General features: G+C 40.0%; 1 protein-coding gene across 2 annotated transcripts; it reads left to right on the top strand.

The window, feature by feature from the left end:
• The first annotated feature begins 7,367 nt into the window (after positions 1-7,367).
• On the top strand, positions 7,368-20,513 carry LOC131225429 (hydroxyproline O-galactosyltransferase GALT3-like). 2 transcript variants are annotated; one of them, XM_058220962.1, is made up of 7 exons: positions 7,368-8,342; positions 14,510-14,742; positions 14,876-15,154; positions 16,029-16,157; positions 18,290-18,469; positions 18,583-18,690; positions 20,121-20,513. In XM_058220962.1, the coding sequence occupies exons 1-7, from the start codon at positions 7,568-7,570 to the stop codon at positions 20,325-20,327; spliced, it is 1,911 nt and encodes a 636-aa protein (XP_058076945.1). In that variant the 5' UTR covers positions 7,368-7,567; the 3' UTR covers positions 20,328-20,513. The 2 variants fall into 2 exon arrangements, with proteins under 2 accessions (XP_058076945.1, XP_058076946.1); XM_058220963.1 differs by lacking the exon at positions 14,876-15,154.
• Positions 20,514-24,861: the final 4,348 nt, after the last annotated feature.

The raw sequence follows: 24,861 nt of genomic DNA, 5'->3' as shown, positions 1-24,861 counted from the left end.
ATTTTTAAACACACGCACACACACACCCCACACACTCACGTGGGATTTTTTTTTTTTTAAACACACGCACACACACACCCCACACACTCACGCTAGTGGACTTTCACCACTTATGGGTACTCGAACCCTTGACCAGGTGTTGAAATTCTTGAGAGTCTACCACCCGAGCAAGAGTAAGGACCCCACAGGATTTAACCTTGGGTAAGCAAATAGAAAATAAGCAACGGTTAGCCAGGGTTCTAGCCCCCCGGGTAGGCAAAATAAAAATAAAAATGAGAATATAGATAGGAAATGATGATTGCAGAAAAATAAGAAAGTGCTGTTGATGCCCTTGGAATGTATGGAGTGAGATGTAAGTTACTTGAGATGCGGGGAGGAATAAAGAGAACTGCACACCCTTTTTCTACATAAGGGTTGGTCAGATGTTCCCAATTCTAACTCTACTAATGTCTTTTAACAGCTTCGATGGTAGCCGTCACCTAGGTCAGGCAGAGTTTTAACATGGTCGGGACTTTAACGAGACTGCGTACGTGCATCCTGCACATCCCTAAACCCGAAAAATCCTCTCTGCATTGCTTTCCTACTTCACACAACTCCTGTATTTCTCACACATTCACCTTTGGAAGCTTGCCATATTGTAGTTTATTTAGAATCAGAAAAGAGGGCCTATGTGCAAATTTTGTCAAATTTACCTTCTTGCGTCAGTCACTACATATGTAAGATTTCCAAAATTTTAGGGGCTGGAGCTTGTGGCCATGACTTTTTTATTTCTCTCTCTGTGGATTTGATGTTAGCCGATTGAATCCAATAGTTGTCTCCAGCCAGGAGGGATTGTGGATCTTTTAACTCAGTTCGTTCAAATTTTCTAACTATTGGAATATGAAAAATGTGGCTCGATCGAGGATATGCATGGTTGGATCTGTTGGACAACTTGTACAATCAATCATCATCAAATTTCGCTTGTTGATTTGAATGGTAGATCATTCTCGGGTTGTACCAAGGACCCTTTTTCTACCAATCTAGGTAGATTTTGAGGCCTTTAATAAGTCAGGCTTCCGTTAGGTTGATCTAGTTCTTCAGTTGGCTACACAACTGGTGGGAGTATATTTTGCCCGACTTACATGGTTTTTAAATGGGTCTCAATCATCTTGAAGATGTTTTTATCAAAACCTACTCAAAGTCAAAAAATAATTTACTCTCATTTTAAGTGGACCTAACCACTAGGTGCTTCACCCCCTATTAGGCCAAGGGTCTTGAAAATAAACCTTGTATGTCATTCAGGTAGACCACATGATTGGAAACTATATACAGGGTAATGATCAGTCTCCAAACTGTTTCTCTTGGCAAGGTCCACTTGAATCACAATTGGGCTTGACTTTTAGACCCTTAGCTTAAGTATTTGCATGGCATCTAATGGTTGGAGTGAATTTGGTATAATCATTATGGTGGCCTTGTAAAAATCAAGGGTGGACATCTCTCCCTAGACCGTTTTCTGTGTGGCTCACCTAAATCACAAGTCATCCTCTCTCTCTCTCTCTCTCTCTCTCTCTCTCTCTCTCTCTCTCTCTCTCTCTCTCTCTCTCTCTCTCTCTCTATATATATATATATATATATATATATATATATATATAGGGTTAAACTAAGATTAGTCACCAAATGGTTAGAGTAAGGTCCACTGTGACCATTAGATATCTAGTACTTATAATGTCTAGTGGCCAAAAATCCGACTGATTTGTGATTCTCGTGGGAGATACCAAAGGAATTGGTTGGGAGACCCACTGATTTTTGTAAGTGGGCCCACTGTGATAATTATATGAAATCCATTCCAATCAATAGATTCCAATAAGATATTTAGGTTCATGTCCAAAAAATCTTACCCATCCATAAGTCACGTAGGACACACTGACAAAAACAGTTTGGAGGGTGAGATTTACCTTGTACTGATCAAGTGGTTCACCTGAATCACCAATGGAGCTGATTTTTGGGCTCTTAGCATAACATGGGTTGACTAACCTATTGGTTGGGGATTCTATATGAACATTACTGAAGGGCCTACTTGAGCCTCCCACCCACCCACTTTCACAGCCGCTGTCACGTAGGGCTAGAGCTGTACACAAGTTGATCTGAGTCAATCTTGGCACAGCTGGGCTTGGCTACGCCAGTAGCTAACCCTAGCTTGAACTTGGCTCAGCTCGGCCCTTGAGCCTATCTGGCAAGCTTGGCTCAGTTCGGTCAGCAACTCGGGCTAGTTTGAGTCAAGTTCGAGCCTCCATTTTATCAAACACTGGAATGCATCTTAAATTTCTCATAAAATGCAAAATGACAATGACTTTTTATAGGTATTTCATCAAAGACCTAGCATGCATGATCAAAATCAAACACACGGCGTGCAACATCAAAATCAAACACCCGACAAGTAGTATCGAAATCAAACACCGAGCAAGCAACATCAAAATCAAACACCCAACATATCCATTCTTTCCTCACCAACACTTCATTGAGTCATTTCATCAAACACTCGGCAAGCAACATCCATATCAAAATAACTGAGTCACCGATCTGATTCGATCTGAGTTGGTTCGAGTTGAGGTTCGTTCCGAGTTGAGTCGTGCTCCGGCAAGCTCAAACTCGGCTTGAAATTTTTTTGAGCTTTAAAAACCAGCTCGACTCAGTCCGAATCCAACTTCGAACTGGAGTCGAGCTTTTTCGAGTCCAATTGGAAGCTGACTGAGCTAACTCGACTCAACTCTACATAAGGCAGTGGAATAATAGTTTTACCTATTAATGAGGTAGCTTTTTAAAAAGCTTTTTGATAAAGGCACCGAAACATAAATCCCATACTAATCAGGCAGTTTTTGAAAAGACCTCCTTTTATGTTTTACAGGGAGTAGGGGGTAGTTTAGACATTGCAAGAGGACTTAGAGGAGCTCTGACTAAAACCTCCGATTTTTCTATTGAGGCCCACCGTTAGTTTGACCATTACTCAAAAGCATCCTCATTGGAAAATTCTAACCGTTAGGCAGATTCAACGGTGCTGATTACTGAAGCATGGGCCCCGCATATCAGAACCGAAAACCCGCGTACACCGTGCAAAAGACTCTGGTGGTGTATCGTATATAATTCCTCCTGAGGACAAAATGCGAGATCTGTCTTCCCCCAACAGCTCCTGTCTGATTCCCGACCGATTCCATACCACCGATTCACGACCAATTCCAAAGGCGAGTCTCTCTCTCTCTCTCTCTCTCTCTCTCTGTAATTCAAGATATGCTGGAAAGTGACATCTACATCGTTGTTTTTGATAGACCACACCCCTTTTTTGATATTGGCATCGCAATCGGATCAGTGCAAGTGTACTGTTCAGTATACCAAAAGTAGTAAAAGGGGTGTGTTTGTCAAAAAAAAACATAGGGTTCGTATGTCACTCTAAGGAGTACTATGGATCAAGTTCCCTGCACGATTGGTCTCTCGAGAAAGTGCCATGGTCGCTCTTACCAAACGTGCGGAACTCTGTATGAGATCCAGGTCGTTCATTACGTGGGCCCTGTTTTGTATGTGCCATGTCCTGATTATCATGCGAGTCTGGTCATCTGATGGAGGGTATGTGTATGGAGACCAGTGGCCCACTTCAATGGGCAGGTGTGGTCCAGCTGCTGACCTGAACGAGCTGATTTTCGGGCTATGGTACTTTCCATGTGAGGCCCACCTGATGAATGGTTTGGATCTCATATACACATGCAATGTTGGCATGGGCAGTGAAAGTAGCCATAGCAAGAGTAGCGGGAGTAGCCGTAGGTGGGCTCTGCTTTGTACTTGCCATGCCCTGAAAATCATGCGAGTCTAGTCATCTGATGGAAAATATGTGTATGGCGCCAATGGGTCCACTTCAATGGATGCATGCAGCCCACCTATTGATCTGAATGGCCTGATTTTCTGGCTGCAGTACATGCCAAGTAAGGCCTACCTGATGAATTGTTTGGATCTCACACACGTGCTGCATTGGTATAATCGATGAGAGTAGCCATAGCCATAGCCATTCATCAGGTGGGCCTAGCTTTTGATGCAGGGAAGGACGTGATGAGGCCGATCACTGTCTTCCTTAGGGATAACTACTCCGAATCCACATAGCTTCTCTGGACTCCTCGCATACATTCATCGAATCCAAAACAGAAAATAATTTCTAATAATTTGAAATAAATTGATTGATGATAAACAATGAAATTACAATCCTTTAAATAGTGAACTCAAACCTAGGACGGAGTTTGACTCAAACTCCAACTCAAATTCCCTAAAAACGTGACTTATTGTAACTAGTAAACTTACTATTTATAGACGGTCATGATTCCTACTAGACTTCATGGTTTTTGGCCAAAAATAGGAAGTGTCCAATTTAGCCTAACCACGTTATTCTCCTACTTTTTCTAAGCCCTTTTTATATTGAACATGACTCCTAAAACTCAAAGGATCAAAAGTTATGATCGAATTAGAACTTACTATTTATAGTAAAAATGGAAATAAAATGGGCTTTCGACTGTTGATCTGATGGAATCTCACAAATCCAGTATGGGCAACCTGGCATAGTAGGGTTGGTTGGCTAAAATAGCTTCTCCTACCCCAAAATCACATATGGTACTTCGAAAAACTCATCCTGGTTTGCGAGATGTGACTGTTTCAAGGTTTTGACGGTCTTGATCACTTCCGCCTCCGATTGGGCCTTCTCTGGTCCATCTTGGCCATGAAAGTGTTTGCGACCCGCTCTACATCAGCTTTGTATGTGCTATGTCTTCAAAATTATGAATCTGGTCATCATATGGATTGATCATGTATGGAAACCGGTGGTCCACTTCAAATGACAAATGTGGCCCAATTGATGACCTGAATGAGTGGATTTTCAGCCCATTGTACATGCCAAGTGAGGCCCACCTGATGAATGGTTCAGATCCCTTGCACACATGCCACATTGTCACAAGCAGCAAGAGTAGCCACAATGCTGGTCGAGTTGCTCTTATCAACTTGTTTGATCCGTTGATACACATATGTCATAAAGAAATTGAGCTTCATCTTCATCATCAAAGATACCACATCATTCACCATCAAAATCGGGTCATATTGCCCCATGTTGTGCCAGTATATCGGCATCATCTATGGCCGAAATCAGTTTGCATCGGGCGTTACATATCGGTTTTGAATGATACTTAAACCTTGATCATTATCTCATTATCCCCCCATCAATTTGGGGTTAGCTTTTAGATGGTAGATTGGCAGTAGTTTTATGATCAATGGCCCACCAAACATCAATGGCTATCTTTTTTCCGGGCTCTTGGAACTGGCAATTTGAAACTCTCATACTGACACAAGTCACATGACAACATGGTCCCACCTAGTACTGGCCTGCAGCTCTACTTTTACATGCATGTGCCAATGACAAGCAAGCGGAGTAGGATAATGGAGGAGCATTAGCCTGGAAAACCACTATGCAGAAGTACCCACACGCATGTAAAGGTCATGCTTGAGTAGTCGGCCAGAAATAGTGGGTAACCCCCTGATACATGATGAGGTGGCCCACCAATACATGTTAGTTTTTTGTAGTGGAACATGAGGCGCCCCACCAATACATGTTGGTTGAGCGTACCCACCAATACATGTTAGTTGGCTGTAGTGGAACATGAGGCGCCCCACCAGTACATGTTGGTTGAGCTTACCCACCAAACTCATTTGAGCTCACACACCAAAGGGAAAAAAGAAAGCCTTCATTAGTTCAATTGGAGAGACATTTCGAATGCAACCAACCAACCCTTTTATTGAAAATTCGTTATTTGGTTTCATTCAAAACCATTTTCTTAATTGTTCTGTTACTAAAGCTGGAGTGGATTTGGATGTTCTGTTGCTTTTTTCTCATTCTCCTAATACAGGAAACATTGAAATATGAGTCAATTGCATGCTTATATCTGTTACGCGGAAAGAAGTTAGCTCATCAAAACCTGTCATCCTGATCCTGATCCTGATCCTGATCTTCTCTTTGAAATCTGGGTAGTTGTTACATCTTCAGAATTTTAACAGCTGCTGTTTTTTTCAATGGTGAGTTTTGGATGATCACCCTTGTCAAACAACCATTTACTCCAAAAGCTTAAGCTGTCAGAGTGTGGTGTATCAATGTATATCAAGGGGCTTTATCACTTCAACACCCCCCTGCACGTGCGAGGTCAGAGGTGGGAACTCCGCACGGGAACATATTGACGAAGGTGGACGGACACTCACACCATAAATAGGCCGGGCCTAATTTCCCAGTCCCTGGGCCGGACCTGATTTTCCTGACCCCCGTGGGAGAATAATATATTAGCGAGGCATATTTGCTGCTCTCGAGATTCGAACATAGGACCTTCCTCTCTGATGCCATGTCAAACAACCATTTACTCCAAAAGCTTAAGCTGTCAGAGTGTGGTGTATCAATGTATATCAAGGGGCTTTATCACTTCAACAACCCTAACTCAACTGCAGCAATTGAATAATGTAATTTGGAAATGATGGGTAGGATTATTTTGGTTTCCAAGGGCTTGAAAATATTGGAATTGCTATTTGGGGGCTAGTCCCTTGTTATGATTTGAGTTGGGCTAGCTCCACTCCGGCTGTTTTTTCTTTATCTGAATTGACTTGCTGCATTTCAATTCAATTGTGTTTTTCACATCCAAACACAGGCTTAATCTGTGGTATTGTTACGGGTGTAATGCGGAAATGAAACTTCTTCGGATAGGTATTGTTTTCGTATTGTTTGTGTCTGATGCTTTGGTTTTAAGTGTAATAACTGTAACTGTGTATTATCCATGACTATTGGTATAACCTCTGTACTTGGGAATCACAGAGGTTCCATATATTGGTATCACCACATCAATTTCCTTTGAGCTGCTTGTTTCGTTCTGGAATGCTCCCTCTTGAAAGAGAAATGCGAAGGTTACTTGCACAAGTGGAATTAGAAATCTGGTTGCCTACACACCTAACCTGGCCCAAACATCAGGCTGGTCCACTCCTCAGGTGGGCCATATTTATCTGTTTAATGTGTTCCATTAGTGGATTTCCCCCAGCTAACCATACATTTGTGGCCCATGGATGGGTGAAGCATTCAGATTTTTGGGGCTCAGAACATATGTGGTGGGGCCACCTGATGACTGGTCAGGATCTCGCACATGCCCGAACTGGTACATGTGCGGATGTGCCTTCAAGTGGGGTTCTAATCCTACTCGTGCAAGTAGCTTTAGCAGGCTCTCTCTCTCTCTCTCTCTCTCTCTCTCTCTCTCTCTCTCTCTCTCTCTGTTTTTATTTATTTATTTATTTATTTTACATCTGTTGTCTAACAATTTCAAAATGCTTACCAGAACGCTTTATTAATGCCTAGGAAAAGAGATGGTCAGTGGCAGAGTACGTCATTGCGACCACTAATCCATCCATCAGTTCTTCTTTGTACATCCAATAAACATGAGTGGTTATAGTGTGGGATAATACCAATACTATCGGCGAATAAAGATTGGAATACCATTATAGGTGTCAATGCAGTGTTCTTGCCACTAACTTGAAAATGAAGAAGTGGTCTGGAGGCACTTTAATCCTTGCTCTAGCTATGATCTTAGTTCTAAGATACAGCTTCATGGAAAGCCATCCACAGAAGCAATCACCGTTTGGTTTCTTTAAAGATCTGTCCGAGAATGGCACTCGCTTGGAGGGAAATGATATCAGCAGACCTGCTCAGCTACCTGAAATTCTTGAACACTCGAAGAGGCCCCGCCTTATCTCGGTTGAAGGAGTTGATGGCTTATATTCCTGGTCAGATATTTCGGAAGCGGAGTCGAGAGTCAAACTCGTATGGTCTCAGATGCAACACTTGATTTCTAGGTCCGACTCTTTGCCGGAAACAGCTCAAGGGGTTAAAGAAGCTTCCATTGCATGGAAAGATTTAGTTGCTACTCTCGAGAAGGAAAAATCTTTGAGTGCCATCAATAATAGCCTCTACTTAAATGATACTGAGGATCAGAACTGTCCTTTCTCGTTTAGTGTATTGAATTCAACATCATTGACGAACGGAAGCCTCAAGTTTCCATGTGGGCTTGTTCAAGATTCTTCCATTTCAATCGTCGGTATACCCACTGAACATAATGGCAGCTTTCAGATTGAACTTGTAGGCTCACAACTTCCAGGCGAGCTAGACTCGCCTGTCATATTACACTACAATGTCAGTTTACAAGGAGACAGCTTGATGCGTGATCCGGTCATACTTCAAAATACATGGACTGCTGATCATGGCTGGGGCGTTGAGGAAAGATGTCCGGCCAATGCTGCTTCTGGTAACACAAAAGGTGATAGCTTGAATCGCACTTCCTGATATGCTAATATGCTATTGCTTCTGAAACCCTTCTATTGGTATTGAAAGCCAATTTGGTATAATTTGGGTGAAGTGCATTGGCATTCTTTAACTGTACTTTTGTTATTCTGATGATCCATCGCGTGTGTGGGGTATTATGGGTCGATAAAACTGAATCTTGCACTCAAAATGTCAAGTTTAATTGAAGGAAGGAAAGCTCCATTTATTATTATTATTATTATTATTATAATGTTTTCAGTAATGTACTCACCATCCCATCAAATCTCAAGGAGTTCTTAAGTAGAAAACGTCAATCTTTGGCATGCATTTGTAAATCTGGAAACTGTTTCACAAAGTCTACATAAAAGGGAAAACCTTCCATTCTTCCCCTTGGGTTCTGTTTGGATGCACCCTCCAAAGGGTGTTTGAGGAATAAATGCAGTTTCTATCCAAACGGTAGTTGTGCATTTGGATCATATCATCATCTATGCCTTATCCCAACTGATTGGGGTCGGCTACATGAATCCTGTTATGCCATTCCACTTTATCAAGGGTCATGGCTTCAGTTAGACCATAGGTCATCAAGTCTTTTCTTAATACCTCCACCCACATCCTTTTGGCTGGTCTCTTGCTTCTTTTGAGCCTTCAACTTGTACCAACTCACTCCTTCAGACTGATGTAGTTCCTCCATTGTACAGGACCAAACCATCTAAGTCTACTTTCCCTCATCTTATTGCCTATTGGTGTTGCTCCTGAGTTCTCTCTAATCCATTCATTTCTAATTCTGTTCTTGTGTTGCCACTCATCTATCTCAACCACCTCATTTCAGCTACACTCATCTTATGAACGTGTTGTATCTTAATTGCCCAATTGATGCAAGCCCCAAAAGAGGAAGCAAATAGATCAAAGAAAATAAGAAAGATATTGTGGAGAAGGACCCAACAATCCTCAGCCGAATGCTAGAGACCGCGAATGCAAGATTGTGAGCAAGCTCAACGGTCCTCTAGTCTTAAACTAGAGATTGTTTTCCCCCTTTCAATAAACTACCATAGATAAAACAAGAGAATTTTCATAAAAAGAGAATATCATTCAATTATCTTATTCCATAGGCCTAAGCCTTATTTCTGATGGATCCTTATAATCTGCAATTAAATCCATGAAATCTAAAAATAAAATTCCTAGCTAGGAAAGATCTGAAAAATGAAAACTACATAAATAAGAAAATACTTAAATGAGAAAAATCTAAGATTACTTCTTGCCTAATAGAAAGATATAGAATAAAAAGGAAATTTTCTTATGTAGAGATTTGAAAGAAAAGGAAAGTAAAAATATTTCCTAATTTAAAGATTTGAAAGACAGGGAAAGTATGGATGGGTTAAAAAGGGAAATTGGTCCTTTTCTTGTGTACACGTGCAGAGCATGCACGTGTGGGATGTTGAGTGATTGCATCAATTCCCCCGGCTTGGAAAAATTCGACTCTGTTGAGTTAATAGCAATGTACTCCTCATAAAGCTCTGGGTTGATGTGCTGGAAATCATTTGTTGAACTTCACATGCCGTTAGATCTTGGTCAGCCCTTCCACTTGACAAGAAACTTCTGATACCCTCCTTGGCATGTGGAAACTATATGATCATCCAACACATCTTCGATGATTTCTTTGAGCTGGCGTGGTACTTTGGATATTTGGATGGCTTGTCCTTCCATGCTCTTGTTTTCATGATGCCGAAAATAAATTAGAAGTCTTCCATATTACATATGAGGTTGATCTTCATTTCGGGTGGAAGCTCGATTAAGTATGCATTATCACCTAGCTTCTTTAAAATACGATAAGACTTGCCCTTTTGGAGCGGAGCTTTGTATAAGAGCCTGTTGGAAACCTCTCAGGCTTGAGCTGCACCATGACTTTATCTCCTTCTTGAAATTGTACAAAATGTCGTTGAACATCTGCATGTCCTTTGTAATTTTCATTATTAAGGGTGATCTTTTGGCTGACTTCCTCATATATCTCCTTGACATATTGTGCGAAAGCTTTGGCGTCTTGGCTCATTAAGTTGCAATAGGCAGCGGGACGAAATTGATAGGTTGTTGAGGTTGCAGACTTGTTGCAATTTTGAAAGGAGAGTGTCCCGTGGTGCTGTTCTTAGAATTGTTATAAGCAAACTCAGCTTGTGGTAACACAATGTCCCACAAGTTGATATGATCACCAACCATACATCGAAGTAAATTCCAAGACTATGGTTGACAACTTCAGTCTGCCCATCTGTTTGCGAATGATAAGCACTTGAGATTAGTTTCAATCTTAGACCCCAACATGTAGCAGAAGTAGCTCATAAACTTAATATTATGATTAAACACAATCATTTTGGGAACACCATGTAAACGAACCACCTCTTTGAAGAAAACATTGGCGATGTGCACGGCGTATGATGTCTTCTTACAAGGAATAAAATGAGAAATCTTTGAGAACTCGTCAACTACAACATAAATAGAGTAATAGTCACGTTGGCTCTTAGGCAATTCCAGGATGAAATGCATACTGATGTGTTCCTATGGAGCATCTGGCATAGGCAATGGGGTATAAAGATCAGTATTTTGCTTGTTACCTTTACCCAACTAGCACACTCGACATCGACGAACAATGATCCCAACACCTTTCTTTAAACCCGCCCATTAAAAAGGGTCCTTGACCAAGGTTGTTGTTTTGTCAATACCAAAGTAACCACCAAGGCCACCTGAATGAAGTTTTCGTATATTCAATTCCACCTGGCTTCAAAAAATGCTCGTCCTTGAGTTTAAATTGGTTGTCATAATCTCCTACAAAGATCCTTGTTTGCAGCGCATCTTCTTCGGCTTCATTGGCAATTGGTGGTGAAAACCTACATGCATGATAGGCAACTTCTGTATATTATGGCTTTAAAATACACGCCATCTTTTCTTTCGCATCTTGATACTCCATTTTCTAGACGTTGATTGTTGCCCCTTCATCATGTTCATCTTTCAATTTGTGGGCCTCGATCGACATCGAGATGGCACTATGGTGATCATGAAAGTATCCATCTCTTCGACCATCAAATTGTCCATATCCGTTACACCTTCAATCTTTTCAATTGCATTTTTTGTTAGTTTATCTTTTGGTTTGACTTGAACTTCCTCCGATTTGGCCATTGATCCATCCGATTCATGGATCTATCAAGCAATCCAAAGGAGAATTCCTCTTGGGTCACCACACCATTTACAACCACGTCATCCCTAAAAAGTCCAGATAAAATGGATTGAAACCCATAACGTATTTCCTGTTTGATCGAGGGCTCAAAGAAAGCCCACACCACCTCCTTGAGTTCCTTGAATTCCTCTACAATATCTTCCTTGAATGCTCCAATCTCCTTTTTGAGTCCTCGCAGATTCACCTCCTGCGTCTCTTGAACATTCTTAGCCATAGATGATATTTTCATGTAATAGGAGGCTTTTGAATAACCAACATGTGGCTGCCATCGTTCATAAAATTGAGAGAGTTGTTGAAAGGAATCACCACAAGGCACATAAGAAGATGGGGATGACTCGAGGTGATATGAAGGATGATCTTGATCATCGAAGTAACTCAGAAAAGAATAACACAATGGATATGGAAGGGTATGGATGTCAAAATAAGCATAATTATGAGAGGCATTTGAGCATCTCCCCATACACGATGTCTCTAAGAAAGAACATGAAGGAATATAGGCTTAACTTTAGGCTTGAGTTCTAGATCTAAGGGTTTTGGGGGTTTAACATGAGTTTTGGAGAAGAGAAAAAAAAAAAAGAAAAGGCAAGGGAATAGATGGGTTGGAATGGGATTAAGATTTGGTAGGGTAATTTGCTTCCAAATCCTCCTTAGTGAAGGTAGATGCAATATATATATATATTGGATAAGGGAATTGAAAAAGGTTTTGGGAAGGTTGAGTGTATGGTAGGGTATTGGCTGTTTACTAGTAGAATTTGAAATGGAAGGGTTTGTGGTTTGGGTGAGATGGAGAATATATATGGTTTGTAGTGGAAGGGTTGAATTAATAGGCTGATTTAGGGAATTGAGGGTCGGTTCGGGATGAATATGCGGACAAAAAATGGGGAAAGAAGAAGATGGGGAAGATAAGAGAAAAGTGAAAGAGATAATCCTAAGAGTAGAACTTGCTCTGATACCAATTGATGCAAACCCTAAAAAAGGAAGCATATAGGTCAAAGAAAAGAAAGAGATTGTGAGAAATGACCTAACAATACTCTAGCTGAATGCTAGAGACCTTGGATGCAAGACTGTGAGCAAGCTCAAGAGTCCTCTACTCTTAAACTAGAGATCACTTTCCCCCCTTTAGCAACTACCACAGGAAAAATAAGAGAATTTTCATAAAAAGAGAATATCATTCAACTATCTTATTCCACAGACCTAAACCTTATTTATAATGGGTCCTTACAATCTGCAATAAAATCTATGAAATCTAAAAATAGAATTCTTAGCTAGTAAAGATATTAAAAATAGGAAACTACCCAAATAAGAGAGCACTTAAATAAGAACGTACGTAAATGAGAAAAATCTAAGATTACTTCTTGCCTAATATAAAAATGTGAAAGAAAAAGGAAAATTTTTAATGTAGAGATTTGAAAGAAAGGGAAAGTAGAGATATTTCCTAATTTAGAGATTCGAAAGAAATGGAAAGTAGGGATGGGTTAAAAAGGGAAAGTGCGCCTTTTCTTGTGCACACGTGCGGAGCGTGCACGTGTGGGATGTGGAGTGATTGCATCACCAACATTTTGCCCATAATGCATGGTTGGTTTTATAGCTTTCATATAAAACATCCCAACATGTATATTTGGATGCGCTTTGCAAACCTCCATATCATTTCCCACTCAACAAAATAGGTGCTAAAATGCTGACTCTCCAAGTCAACCGAAAAAGTAGGCTTGAAACCCCCCTAGTACCTGAGTTGACTTGGTATTGGACGGTATTTGAGACCATGATGCAAACTGCCCAACTTCAGATAAATGAAATCTAAGGTTTATGATAATCATCATCATCTTAACCTTTTTCCCAATAATTTGGGGTTGGCTTTTAAATGGTAGATTGGCAAAAGTTTTATGATTGGCTGCCACAATACGTCAACCTTCCTCTTTTGCTCCTTCTCTTGTAACTGCGCAATGGTAATAGGGGCTCATATTCACACCATTCACATGCTAGCACAGTCCCAAAGGCCAACATGATAGGACTGAAATCCTATGATGTTATCAACATGCTAATGTAGAGCTTGGCCTTCCTTCGAGCACAAAGCCAAGGTTGATATGTGGCAAGTAAAATAATGACAGTGTTGCTGAACTGGATAATCCATACCATTTGATTCAAAGCTGACACATTCATATCTCAACGGTCATAGCCACCAGTGAAATGGAAAATCATGTATCCATGATATTCACTTGAATTGCATGTTTGTAGTTCAACAAACAAATTGGAAGAGTAGATGTAATCTAGGAAAGAAGTTTGCTTAACGCACTAATATCTAGATAAGTGGCAGTTTAAAGCAAGAATAATCCCATTTTTGAGTAATGAAAACTTCAATCTAATATGTACTGTACTGAAATATACATGCAAAATGAATGTTTTTGGGGTTTGATAACAAATATCCATTATGTAAGATCCAAACAATTAGTGTATACAGATACCTGTATTATTATTTCGGTGCTCCTTCACGTCACCATACTTTTCTGTGAAAACTCTTTTAAATGAACCCTTCAACATTTAGCACACCTATGTAAAGTGTAAATAAACCACCGCTACCATCATGGTCTTGTTCCATCCATTTGGGGTTGGTTTTATGACTACTGTTTTGCCAATCATTCCTCTGTTGTGCCCTATCCACGGTAAGCTCGCTCGTGCCTCTGTCTTTATAAGCCTTAATTGAGAATGCCTTGCAACTTGTTCATTGGATGGAGAACATATAGCTGTTCTACCTGATCAGCTTTTCTCAAACCAACGAATTGTCTAATTACACCTGTTGTGGAAGGAAGGTTTAGGAAAAGGCTGCAAATTTTACTATATTTGTACTAATTTCTATACCGAATCGTTCAACTTCATTACGTTTTGTTGGAAAAAGAACTACAAAATTTGAGTTTTCTAACATATGTTGGCACATATTACAGTTGATGGACTCGTTCGTTGCAATGAACAAGTTGGTGGAACTATCAGAGATGAGACTGTCAACGGAAGCCAACTTTCTAGTAGGAAGTTGCTTGTCTCCAAAGGAAGTGGTCATATTAGTTATAGCTTCCCGTTCGTTGAAGGGCATCCGTTCACTGCCACATTATGGGTTGGTGTAGATGGATTCCATATGACTGTGAACGGGAGGCATGAGACGTCATTTGCGTATCGGGAGGTAAGAGATGACTTTGCCTACAATTAGGTCAGGTATGGATCTTATACGAAATAAAACTTATGAGTGAATACTTCAGGAAATTGGAAAATTGGACCATTCACTCCAGTTGCAATACCATGTTTTGTAATTTCAGAGGCTCGAACCGTGGTTGGTTAGTGGAGTTAGAGTGGCAGGTGGTTTGGATGTCTTGTCTTTCTTGGCAAATGGTTTGCCTGTCATTGAAGATCCGGGTTTAGTTGTTGATGTCAAGTACCTCAAAGCCCCTCCTGTTCCCAAGAAGAGGCTTCTGTTGCTGGTCGGAGTTTTTTCAACTGGAAATAATTTTGAGCGTCGAATGGCAATTAGGAGGTCATGGATGCAATATGAAGCTATACGTTCTGGAGATGTGGCTGTACGCTTTTTTATTGGCCTTGTAAGTGATGCCTTAGCAGTTGAGAGAGGCTTAATTGTGATTAGTTTGGGATTTGCTTGATGAGGACTTGGATATGCCTTTTTGTTTGGTTGATCTGGTGATGTTCTTTCCTTGGATATTCAACACTATATGTGCAAGATCTGGACCATTCATTTGGTGGAATCGCCATGGACGTGCCATGCCCTAAAAGGCACACCAGTCAAACGATCTTAACCAATGATTGGAGGACTTTTCAGGATTACAATGTGCAGTTTGAGGAAGCGAATTGCCTGTAATGGATTCCTGTAACCCTGACGTGGCCCAATGATAAGGTGCCACATGCGCGTTTCAAATGCGGGTTCCATAATGAAAAGGAAGATTTCCCTGTTTGAAATGATGATTTTGTCCTTTTCACTGTGGGCCCCACATATAAAGCGCACGCATAGCGCTTTTTCATTGGGCCATCAAGGGTTATGAATCCCCTACAACCCCTAGTTGCATGCAACTCGCATCAGCAGTTTGAAGCAGCACTCCGCCATCCAACCAATTGTATGGATATAGAATGATGAATGTCTGAGGAAAAAGGTGACCAACACAAATTCACTTTTGCACCTTCACCCATATAATGATTTGTTGGGCAACTGGATCGAAGCACACTTACCTACAAATATGTATTTATGTTGGTCCATTTCAACTGTCGAAGCATCTGTTTCTGCATTCATTCATGTATTTGTGACCTTTTCTATTATACACACATGTTGAGTTGATTATGCAGTCATTATGCAATCTTTCAACTGCATCAAAATCCTTGTGCATAATTATATAGAAAGGTCATAGTCCTTGTATGGTTAAATATATACTGCCGTCTAACGAGTTAACAATTTCCTATATGCAGCACAAGAATGGGCAAGTCAATGTAGAGCTGTGGAAAGAAGCTCAGAGATATGGTGATATCCAGCTGATGCCTTTTGTTGATTATTACAGCCTGATAACTTTGAAAACAATTGCCATATGCTTTTTTGGGGTATGCATCTTTTAGACAGGAAAAGACCGAGATTCCTTATGTTTGGAAGTTAACAAAACTGAGATTTTAGCTTATAACATTTGTAAAAGAGACCAATATAACCTTTGAGTTATGTTTCAGTATTTCATTTTATTTTCCATTTCTCTTTCCTTTCATTATGCCCTAGCTCAAAATAATTGCCTAATGGGCTCTGTATAGATGTAGGTGAGGAAGGAAAAAGTATTGATGATCTAGGTTCTCAATTGGGTCCCATTGTGTCCCACTAATCAGTTAATTGGATCAAAGCACCCTTACCCTTGATTTGGTCATCCCTATCCTTCTTCTTCTACTTCTTTTTTCCCGGACTGTTGCATTAATGTTTCCCCAGCCATCTATTTATAGGCCACTTGTCAGTGTTTAGGATCGTCTACTTTGGGAGATTTATGGGAATCACTGGCATAGTAGCCTGTCATGTCTGGATCACTGAATCATGGGTCTAATTTATATGAAATGGGGACATTAGAATGCTGTTTATGTCCTGGTATGTTAGGATTCGATAAATCCCATCTTCAATTGAGACGGAGATGGACACACCTTGAAACTAACCTGAAATGGTCTTACTGGAGTGTTTGGGTAACTCTAAAACATTCCTAAATATCTCAAACTCTTGAAAAGTTTTGGATGATGGTACGTTAAATAGCCACTTGGGCATGTTTGATTGCCACTTAAAAATGAGTTCATCTCACTTTAATTAGTAGTAATTATGCGCAGAGATCATATTTCTTTTTGGTAAGGGTAAAAAAAATCTTGGTAACTAACAATTTATATAAAACATGATCTCTAATACATAACTACAGCTAACTATGTTGAGAGTACAAACTCAAGCCTTTTATTATGTCATGTTTTATGTTTATCGTCTTGTGAGTTTGGTCTCACATAGGATACATGTGGAGCGTAGGTTATAACTCCTATATATATATATAAAGGGGCTTAAGTCATCTAGCCTTGTATACCTTTAAAAAAGAAGAAGAAGAAGAAAGTCGATGTCTTGTAAGTGAAGTATATAAGCAATGTAGCACCTTGTGCTCTTGGGAGCTCTAATCTAGTAAGAGTGCTCTAACCCTTCTTTTAACACAGTTTTCCCCCCTCTTTGTTTAGTTTGCTTAACATGGTATAAGAGTGGGTTAGACCTTGTTGATTTTATCTTTTCAATTTGCTCTTCTTCGTCCTCATCTAACTAATCAATTTTCGGGGCCCCGCCAGAAATATCTTCAGGATTGACTGCCTCTTTGGCATCCATGTTTTCATTTATGCACCTTCCATTTTCATCTTGATTAATCCTTAATTTGCTACCGTAGGTAGAGCCCAGCATTGTTGTAAACATGGCTGTCTTTGTTGTTGGAGACAACCATCTTTGTTGTGAATCGCTGTTCAAGTGATTGGTCCAGGTGCTGCGTGTTAATGATGGAGGAGTGGTGGATTATGCCGTGGATTGGCGTCCTATGCATAGTCTATATCATCCTCAAAGTACATGAGTTTCAACCATATTTTTGCTCAATGCAAACAATCTGTTTGACATAATTCTCCACCCAACATGACCTAGAAGATTTCAACCAGGATTGGAGCTTTCCCTTTCCATTGATCATTTCTTCCTTCTTAAGCCTTCATCATTGTTGTGGTTGCAGTACAATGGTGCACTTATGTCTTCTTGTGTCGTTGTGGGTATAGTTCCTCTCTTAATCATTGTGAGTGTAGTTCATTAACCCATTGTGCAACGTTGCACTTGTCTTTAAGAGGATTTTGCATGTGAATGATGGTTTAGTAGTTCAATGGTTGTCTAGTTTGGATGACCTACTATCTGAAGAGAAGATTTGATGGACGTTGAAAGTTCAATATGAATACAAGTAGGCGATTGATGATTTTGAACCCCCATCATGTCGAGTTTGAGGTGGGGTGTTGAGAGTACAAACTCAACCTACGCCGCCCCCCCCCCCCCCCCCCCGGCTCTCTCTCTCTCTGTTTATTTTGTTTAACAAATTAAAACGACATGAACTCATTTTTAAGCAGCACCCAAATGGACCATTAGATGTTTTCTTTGCATATAAGCATATCATGAATAATAATATGAGTGTGCATTCTCATGACTTTTGCAGACTAAAATTCTCCCCGCCAAGTATATAATGAAAACAGATGATGATGCATTTGTTAGGATTGACCAAGTTCTCTCTATACTCAAGGAGAAAAAGGTCTCTGATGGTCTCCTGTATGGGCTCATATCCTTTGATTCAACACCACACAGAGATAAAGACAGCAAATGGTATATCAGCGAAAAGGTATTACAAATCTCAACAAAATTTCATCTTCAAAATCGAAATAGTGTTTGAAATTTGAATAGATTGTATTTTTGTTTCGTGTTTTTACTTTTTTTGAGTATGCTGTTGCATAGGAATGGCCGCATGCTTCATACCCGCCGTGGGCCCATGGTCCGGGGTACATCATCTCCCGAGACATTGCAAAATTCATTGTTCAAGGTCACCAAGAAAGAAATCTCAAGGTAAGAGATCTACTTTTCATACATTTTTACCTTCTAAGGGCTACAACATGCATGAGGAACATGACTGATCACCGATTTTTTTTTGATTGACCTACTTGTATTCATGAATTGATGGAATGACCTCCATTGTTTTCATAATTAATCAGTTAAAATTTTGTGCATTTTCTTATTGGGCTGTGCTTGAATAGCTGTCTAAATCCTACTTTCCCTGCATGTGCCACTGTGCCATGTGTGCAAGATCTAGGCCATTCACCAGGAGGTGCCACCGAACGTGCCCTGGCTCAAAAGCAGCTCAGCCCTCTGATGTGGTTATTGCTGATTGTCCTGGTGCCAAAAGGGAATGCCAAGTTGATTCGGTTGCTCTTTTCTGGCACTCGCCTCTCAAACCTTGTTCAAGATTGAAGATGTCCATTGGGTGGGCCTCAATGTATATATGCTTATCTAAAAACTCAGGCCAATCTGATTATCAGGTGGGCCATAAGAAATGGATGATTTAAAAAATGAGCAACTGTTACATGTTCAATGTATAGGTGGAGCCCACTTGATTTTCAGATAGGCCTGATTTCAGATATAAGGGAACTAATGTGAGAGGCCAGTGTTGAGAAGTGCACTTATCTAAAAACTGGTTGGTTTCACCGCATAGATGCTTGTCTAAAACTCTGGTCGATCTGATTATCAGGTGGGCCATATATGCACAAAAGAAATGGGTGGTTTGAAGAAACTGAGCAATGGTCTGTAGTCCACTTGATTATCAGGTAGGGCTGATTTTAAATACCATGAGACTACATTGTTGGCCCATCTGATGAACAGATTGGATCTTGCGTGTGCGCGATGTTGCCATGTGTGAGAGGCGAGTGCCAAAGAGGTGTGCTTGCATTCCTTGGAGGCAAAGAGACTAGCTCCCCAGTATTAGTGGTGGCAATGGGTCGGTCTGGGCCTGTACCCAGCCCAATACGTAACATCCAAGGCTCAAGCCCCGCAGGGGCTGAGGACAGCAGGCCTAAGCCCGAGCCTGAAAAAATTGGTTGGGTCGGGCCCAACCTGAGCCAACCGGTCCCGACCTTAAAATTGATAAAATTGCTAATTCTGACTTGAATGTTTTTAATCTATCCATCGGTCAAGTGAGCCACACATGCACAAAGAATAGACATTTTTGAAGAATCGAACCAACGGTATACATTTAAGATGGATGGATTGCCTAACGGAGGATTCGTACAAGCATATTTGTAAGACATAACACATTTACATATAAAGTCGGGTCGGGCTAAAATGACTTGAGCCCAAGTGGAAGCTGAAAATTGATTGGACAATGAATGAGAGGCCGAAGCCTGACCGAAAGCCGGGTTGGGCTGGCTACCCGGCCCATTGCCATCGTAGCAGTAGGCTTTATTTGTTTCCTTATATTTTACTGATGTAATATTGCTTTTCAGCTCTTTAAGCTAGAAGATGTCGCGATGGGAATATGGGTTGAGCAATACAAGAAAAGGGGTCGAAAAGTACATTACATGACCGACGATCGGTTTCACAACGCGGGCTGCGAATCTGACTACATTCTCGCTCATTATCAAGGTCCTAGATTGATGTTGTGCCTTTGGGAGAAGCTACAAAAGGAGCACCAGCCAATCTGCTGTGAGTGATTTTTGTACATTGCTAGATCATTATTTTGGAGCTTGAGATATATTTCCACCTTTGAGAAATGTGCGGTTTGAATCAAGCAACAGGAATTTCGAAGCAGAAGAGAATGTCCATTTCATTCAAATTCAATGACTTTTTGTGACGAAGTATCCAATATCCAATACTAATCTGTAAGTTATAGAGCTTAATTTTTTGTACATGTTCTAAAACTCGGTGACTTGATTCGAACTTGTCCTAATCAACTCAACTCGTCTCCCCTACTCGGTCGACTCGACGTGTGTTGAACCGAACTCACTTGCCGAGTTGATGCATTTTCAAATAAAAAGTTAGGGAATTTTACCAAAAACTACCTAACAGTACTGAATTCACATTCTTGGTACTTTTTTAAAAAGCCCTCATTAATGAATATAATTATCGTTCCACTACCTTCAGACATGGCCGTCGTGCAAGCAAATGGGTCAGTGGCTTAGGTGGACAACTGTGATGTTTATATAAAATCCACCTCAACTACCAGGGGCGTCATCCATGTTAGGTCAAGGGCCCAAAAATCAGCTCCATATGTGATTCAAGTGGACCACGTGATTGGAAACAGTGTACAGGGTGATGCCTGTTCTCCAAACTGTTTCCATTTGTGTTGCTGATGTGAACCGTGGATGGATAGTATCTTTAGGGGACATGCCTAAATTTTGGGTGGAATGTAATTTTTTCAGTGGATTTCATATAATTATCATAGGGCCCTGAAAAATTCAAGGGTGAATGTCTCTCTCTGTTTCCTTTGGTGTGGCCCACTAGAATCATAGGTTAGCCTGATTTTGTCTCTGGGCTTAATATGGAACTAAATATCTTATGGTCAGAGTGGATCTTATATAAATATCACGGTGGGCCAACCGGCAAAATCAAGGGCGGCCTCCCATTCCCTTTTTTTTTTTCCTTTTCTTTTCGAATTCTCTTACTAGAGTAGGAGAGGGATGCCTTTTGGTGGGCCCTACCATGACGTGTATGCGAAATTCACTCCAACCATTAGATGTGGCGAAATTCACTCCAACCATTAGATGTGTAAATCCCAATTTTAGCCAAGAGCCAAAAAAATCAGGTTGACTTGTGATTCAAGGGGCCACAACAAAGAAGGTAGTTGGGAGAGACATGTCCACCCTTGATATTTACAGGCATACTGTGCTGATCATACGAAATCCACTCCAGCCATTAGATGACACACCAAAATTCAGGGCTGGGGTCTAAAAATCAGGCCTACTCACGCTTGATATTTATAGGGCCTACCGTTCTGATTATATGAAATCCACTCCAACTAGTAGATGCGACACCAAAATTTAGAATTGTGGCTTAAAAATCAGGCCTGCCCACCCTTGATATGTATAGGGTTCCACCGTCCTGATTATATGAAATCCACTCCAACCATCACATGCCACACCAAAATTTAGGGCTGGGGCTAAAAATCAGGTTTACCCGTGATTCAGGTGAGCTATATCAAGGAAAATAGTTTGGAGGGTGATCATTGTACGTGTACACTATTTACAATCATATGGTCCACTAAAATGAGGTGAATCATGTGGTCCACATAATCACTGGCTAAAATGAGGTGACGAATATGTGGTTGGGATAGATTTTATATAAACATCTCGGTGATGGAAGGAAGTGGAATGATAATAATATTACTAAATGAAGTAGCTTATTGAAATCTTATTTGGGTTATCCAAGCCATTGGTTTAATGGATCCCATCATGGATGGTCCGATCTTTTTCTATATATAGAGAAAGGGGGAGTTTTTTGATACTCTGGTAGAGTATGATGCTTAATACGCAGGTACTCAAAAACTACCACCTGGCATACGGTAACTAAAACTAACAAGTTGTGGAACTCACAGTTTCTGTGTTACAATCCCAAAACTAGATTGGGTGAACGATCTCACCTCTGATACGTAGGCACGTTGAAAGGGAAATCTTCGTGAACTCGTAGGGTACAACTGTTGTCAGCATGGAAGCTGAAATGGGCCATTTGGATATTTCTCATTTTTAACCGTCTCATTAATGTCCACCAATCTAATGGGTTAGATCAATAACTTTGGGATGGAAAAGAAACAAACTTAGCCATGGAAAAAGCAAATTGTTCTCCTTGAGATAGGTTGACTCTTATTAAATCCACCCTTTTTAGTTTTAACCTCCCTCTCTATTGTATCTCTCTTTTATGGTGTTCTAAATCAGTGATTGCCAGTATTGATAAGTTAAGAATTTGAATGGATTTCTTCTTCTACTTCTTCTTCTTCTTTTTTCTTTTTTTTTTGTCCTTATAGCAAGGAGGGCGAATTCTATTTTTGTAAGTGGTATGAGGTGTTGCAAATATGAATTCAATCAAATAGGATGAAATTCAACAAAAACAAAAACATAAGGAGAACATATGAATTTTGAATTTTATGTGGAAAAGCTCTCTTGAGAAAAAACCAGAGCACAAAGTGATAAACAATCCATTATGAAATGATATTACAAGAGATAGAATATCAAGAGATGGAGAACTTAGAACGATAAAAACCCCCTTTCGAATCACCGAAAACCTTGGCCTTTTCTTTTTAAAACTCTTAGGAATGTCTTAACATTTACTTAGAATACCCTAATCTCGATTACACCCGATATATATATTATCACGATTGGAATTAGAAACAAATCGCGCACTTACGTAGTTTGCGCCGTTGATCAATCGACATCGATCGAGCAATCCTTGATTGATTAAGGATGCATGTTCGATCAACGAACATGCCAAAAATAGTCAAAAGAATTTGGGGTATTTTTTAAATTATTGTCAATCGATTAACTTGATGTTTCGATCGATCGATCATGATCCAAAATGTCCAGAGAGCAATCTATAGAATCCCGGGAAGGTTTGATCGATCGAGCATGGTTGTCGATCGATCAATGTTCCTTATTTTTGCATAGATTGAAGACATCTAGTCAATAATCTTCACCATGGAATCAATCTTCATGCTCCATTGCTCTACCATGTCATCATCATCTCAAATAACCTTCCATCATAATTTCTTCGTCATTTCTCATCGGCACTCCATCTTCCTTAAGTCTTCTCCAAGCCCAGAGAAGTTGTATATAACTTAAACTTCTTTGTAGAAACTACATTCGTAAGTATGTCGGCCGTGTTTACGCTTGTATGGATCTTCTCTAGAGTAATCTCACATTCCTTAAGCTCCTATCAGATAAAATAATGACGGATATCAATATGTTTAGTACGTGAGTGATAAACTAAGTTTTTAGCCAAATTGATTGTGCATTCGCTCTTATAATTAACTAACATTGCATCCTACCGAAGCCTAAGCTAGTTTATCATTCCTCTCAATTAAAAACACTCTTTGAACGCCTCCGTCACTGTTGTATACTCAACTTTGGTTGTGGAAAGTGCCACCATAGACCGAAGCTTCGACATTCAACTGATCGCATTACTTACTAGAACAAACAAGTAGCCGAAACTCAACATTCTATTATCCAAATTACATGCGTAATCAGCATCCAAATAGCTTATTGACTTGTCTTTTGATTTTTCAAATGTCAAGACATAGTCTATGGTACCTTGAATATACCGAAATAACCATTTCACTGCTTTAAAGTGTTGCTTACCGAGGTTAGCTATGTATATGCTCAAAACACATATTGCATGTGAAATATCTGGTCTTGTAGAGATAATGTTATACATCAAACTGCCAACGATGCTCGAATAGGGTACATGAGACATCACTTACTTTTCTTCATCTGTAGTATAACATTGTTCTGAAAAAAGCTTAAAATGAGCATCATGGAGTGTGTTAACCAATTTTGCCTTATCCATACCGAACTTGACCAATACATTCTCAAGTTATTCAGTAAGTGATAACTGTAGCCTACTGCTTTGTTTGTCTCTGTGAATATCTATGCTGAGAATTTTCTTTGCTATCCTTAGAATTTTCATTTCAAATATCCCTGACAACTGAATCTTCAACATATCAATCTTCGACATGCTATGGTTGGTGATAAGCATGCCATATATGTACCATACTAATACAATAAACTGTCCATCATCCAATGTCTTGTAATAGATACAATGATCATATTCACTCCTAGTAAATCGCTGACCCATTATAAATGTGTCAAACCTTTTGTATCATTGCCTAAGAAATTGTTTCATGCTGTATAATGACCTCCTTAACCTACAAACTTTATTTTCAATCATTGTATTTCGAACCCTTCTGGTTGCTTCATGTAAATATGCTCCTCCAACTCTCTATGCAGGAAAGTGGTCTCACATCCATCTGTTCCAATTCTAGGTTGTATTAGGCAACTAACGCTAATACAAATATAATAGACATATGCTCGACCATAGGTGTGAAAATCTCGTTGAAGTCGACACTATTATTCTACTCATACTCTTTCACGACTAATCTCGCTTTATATCTATCCTGCTTCCTCTTGTAAATCCACTTACAATCGATCAATTTATGTCCCATTGGAAGCTCCACCAACTCCTATGTTTCATTTTTATGTA

The sequence above is a fragment of the Magnolia sinica genome, chromosome 14, assembly GCF_029962835.1.
Source record: "Magnolia sinica isolate HGM2019 chromosome 14, MsV1, whole genome shotgun sequence".
NCBI classification, from domain to species: domain Eukaryota; kingdom Viridiplantae; phylum Streptophyta; class Magnoliopsida; order Magnoliales; family Magnoliaceae; genus Magnolia; species Magnolia sinica.
This window is presented reverse-complemented; position numbering and strand designations above follow the sequence as displayed.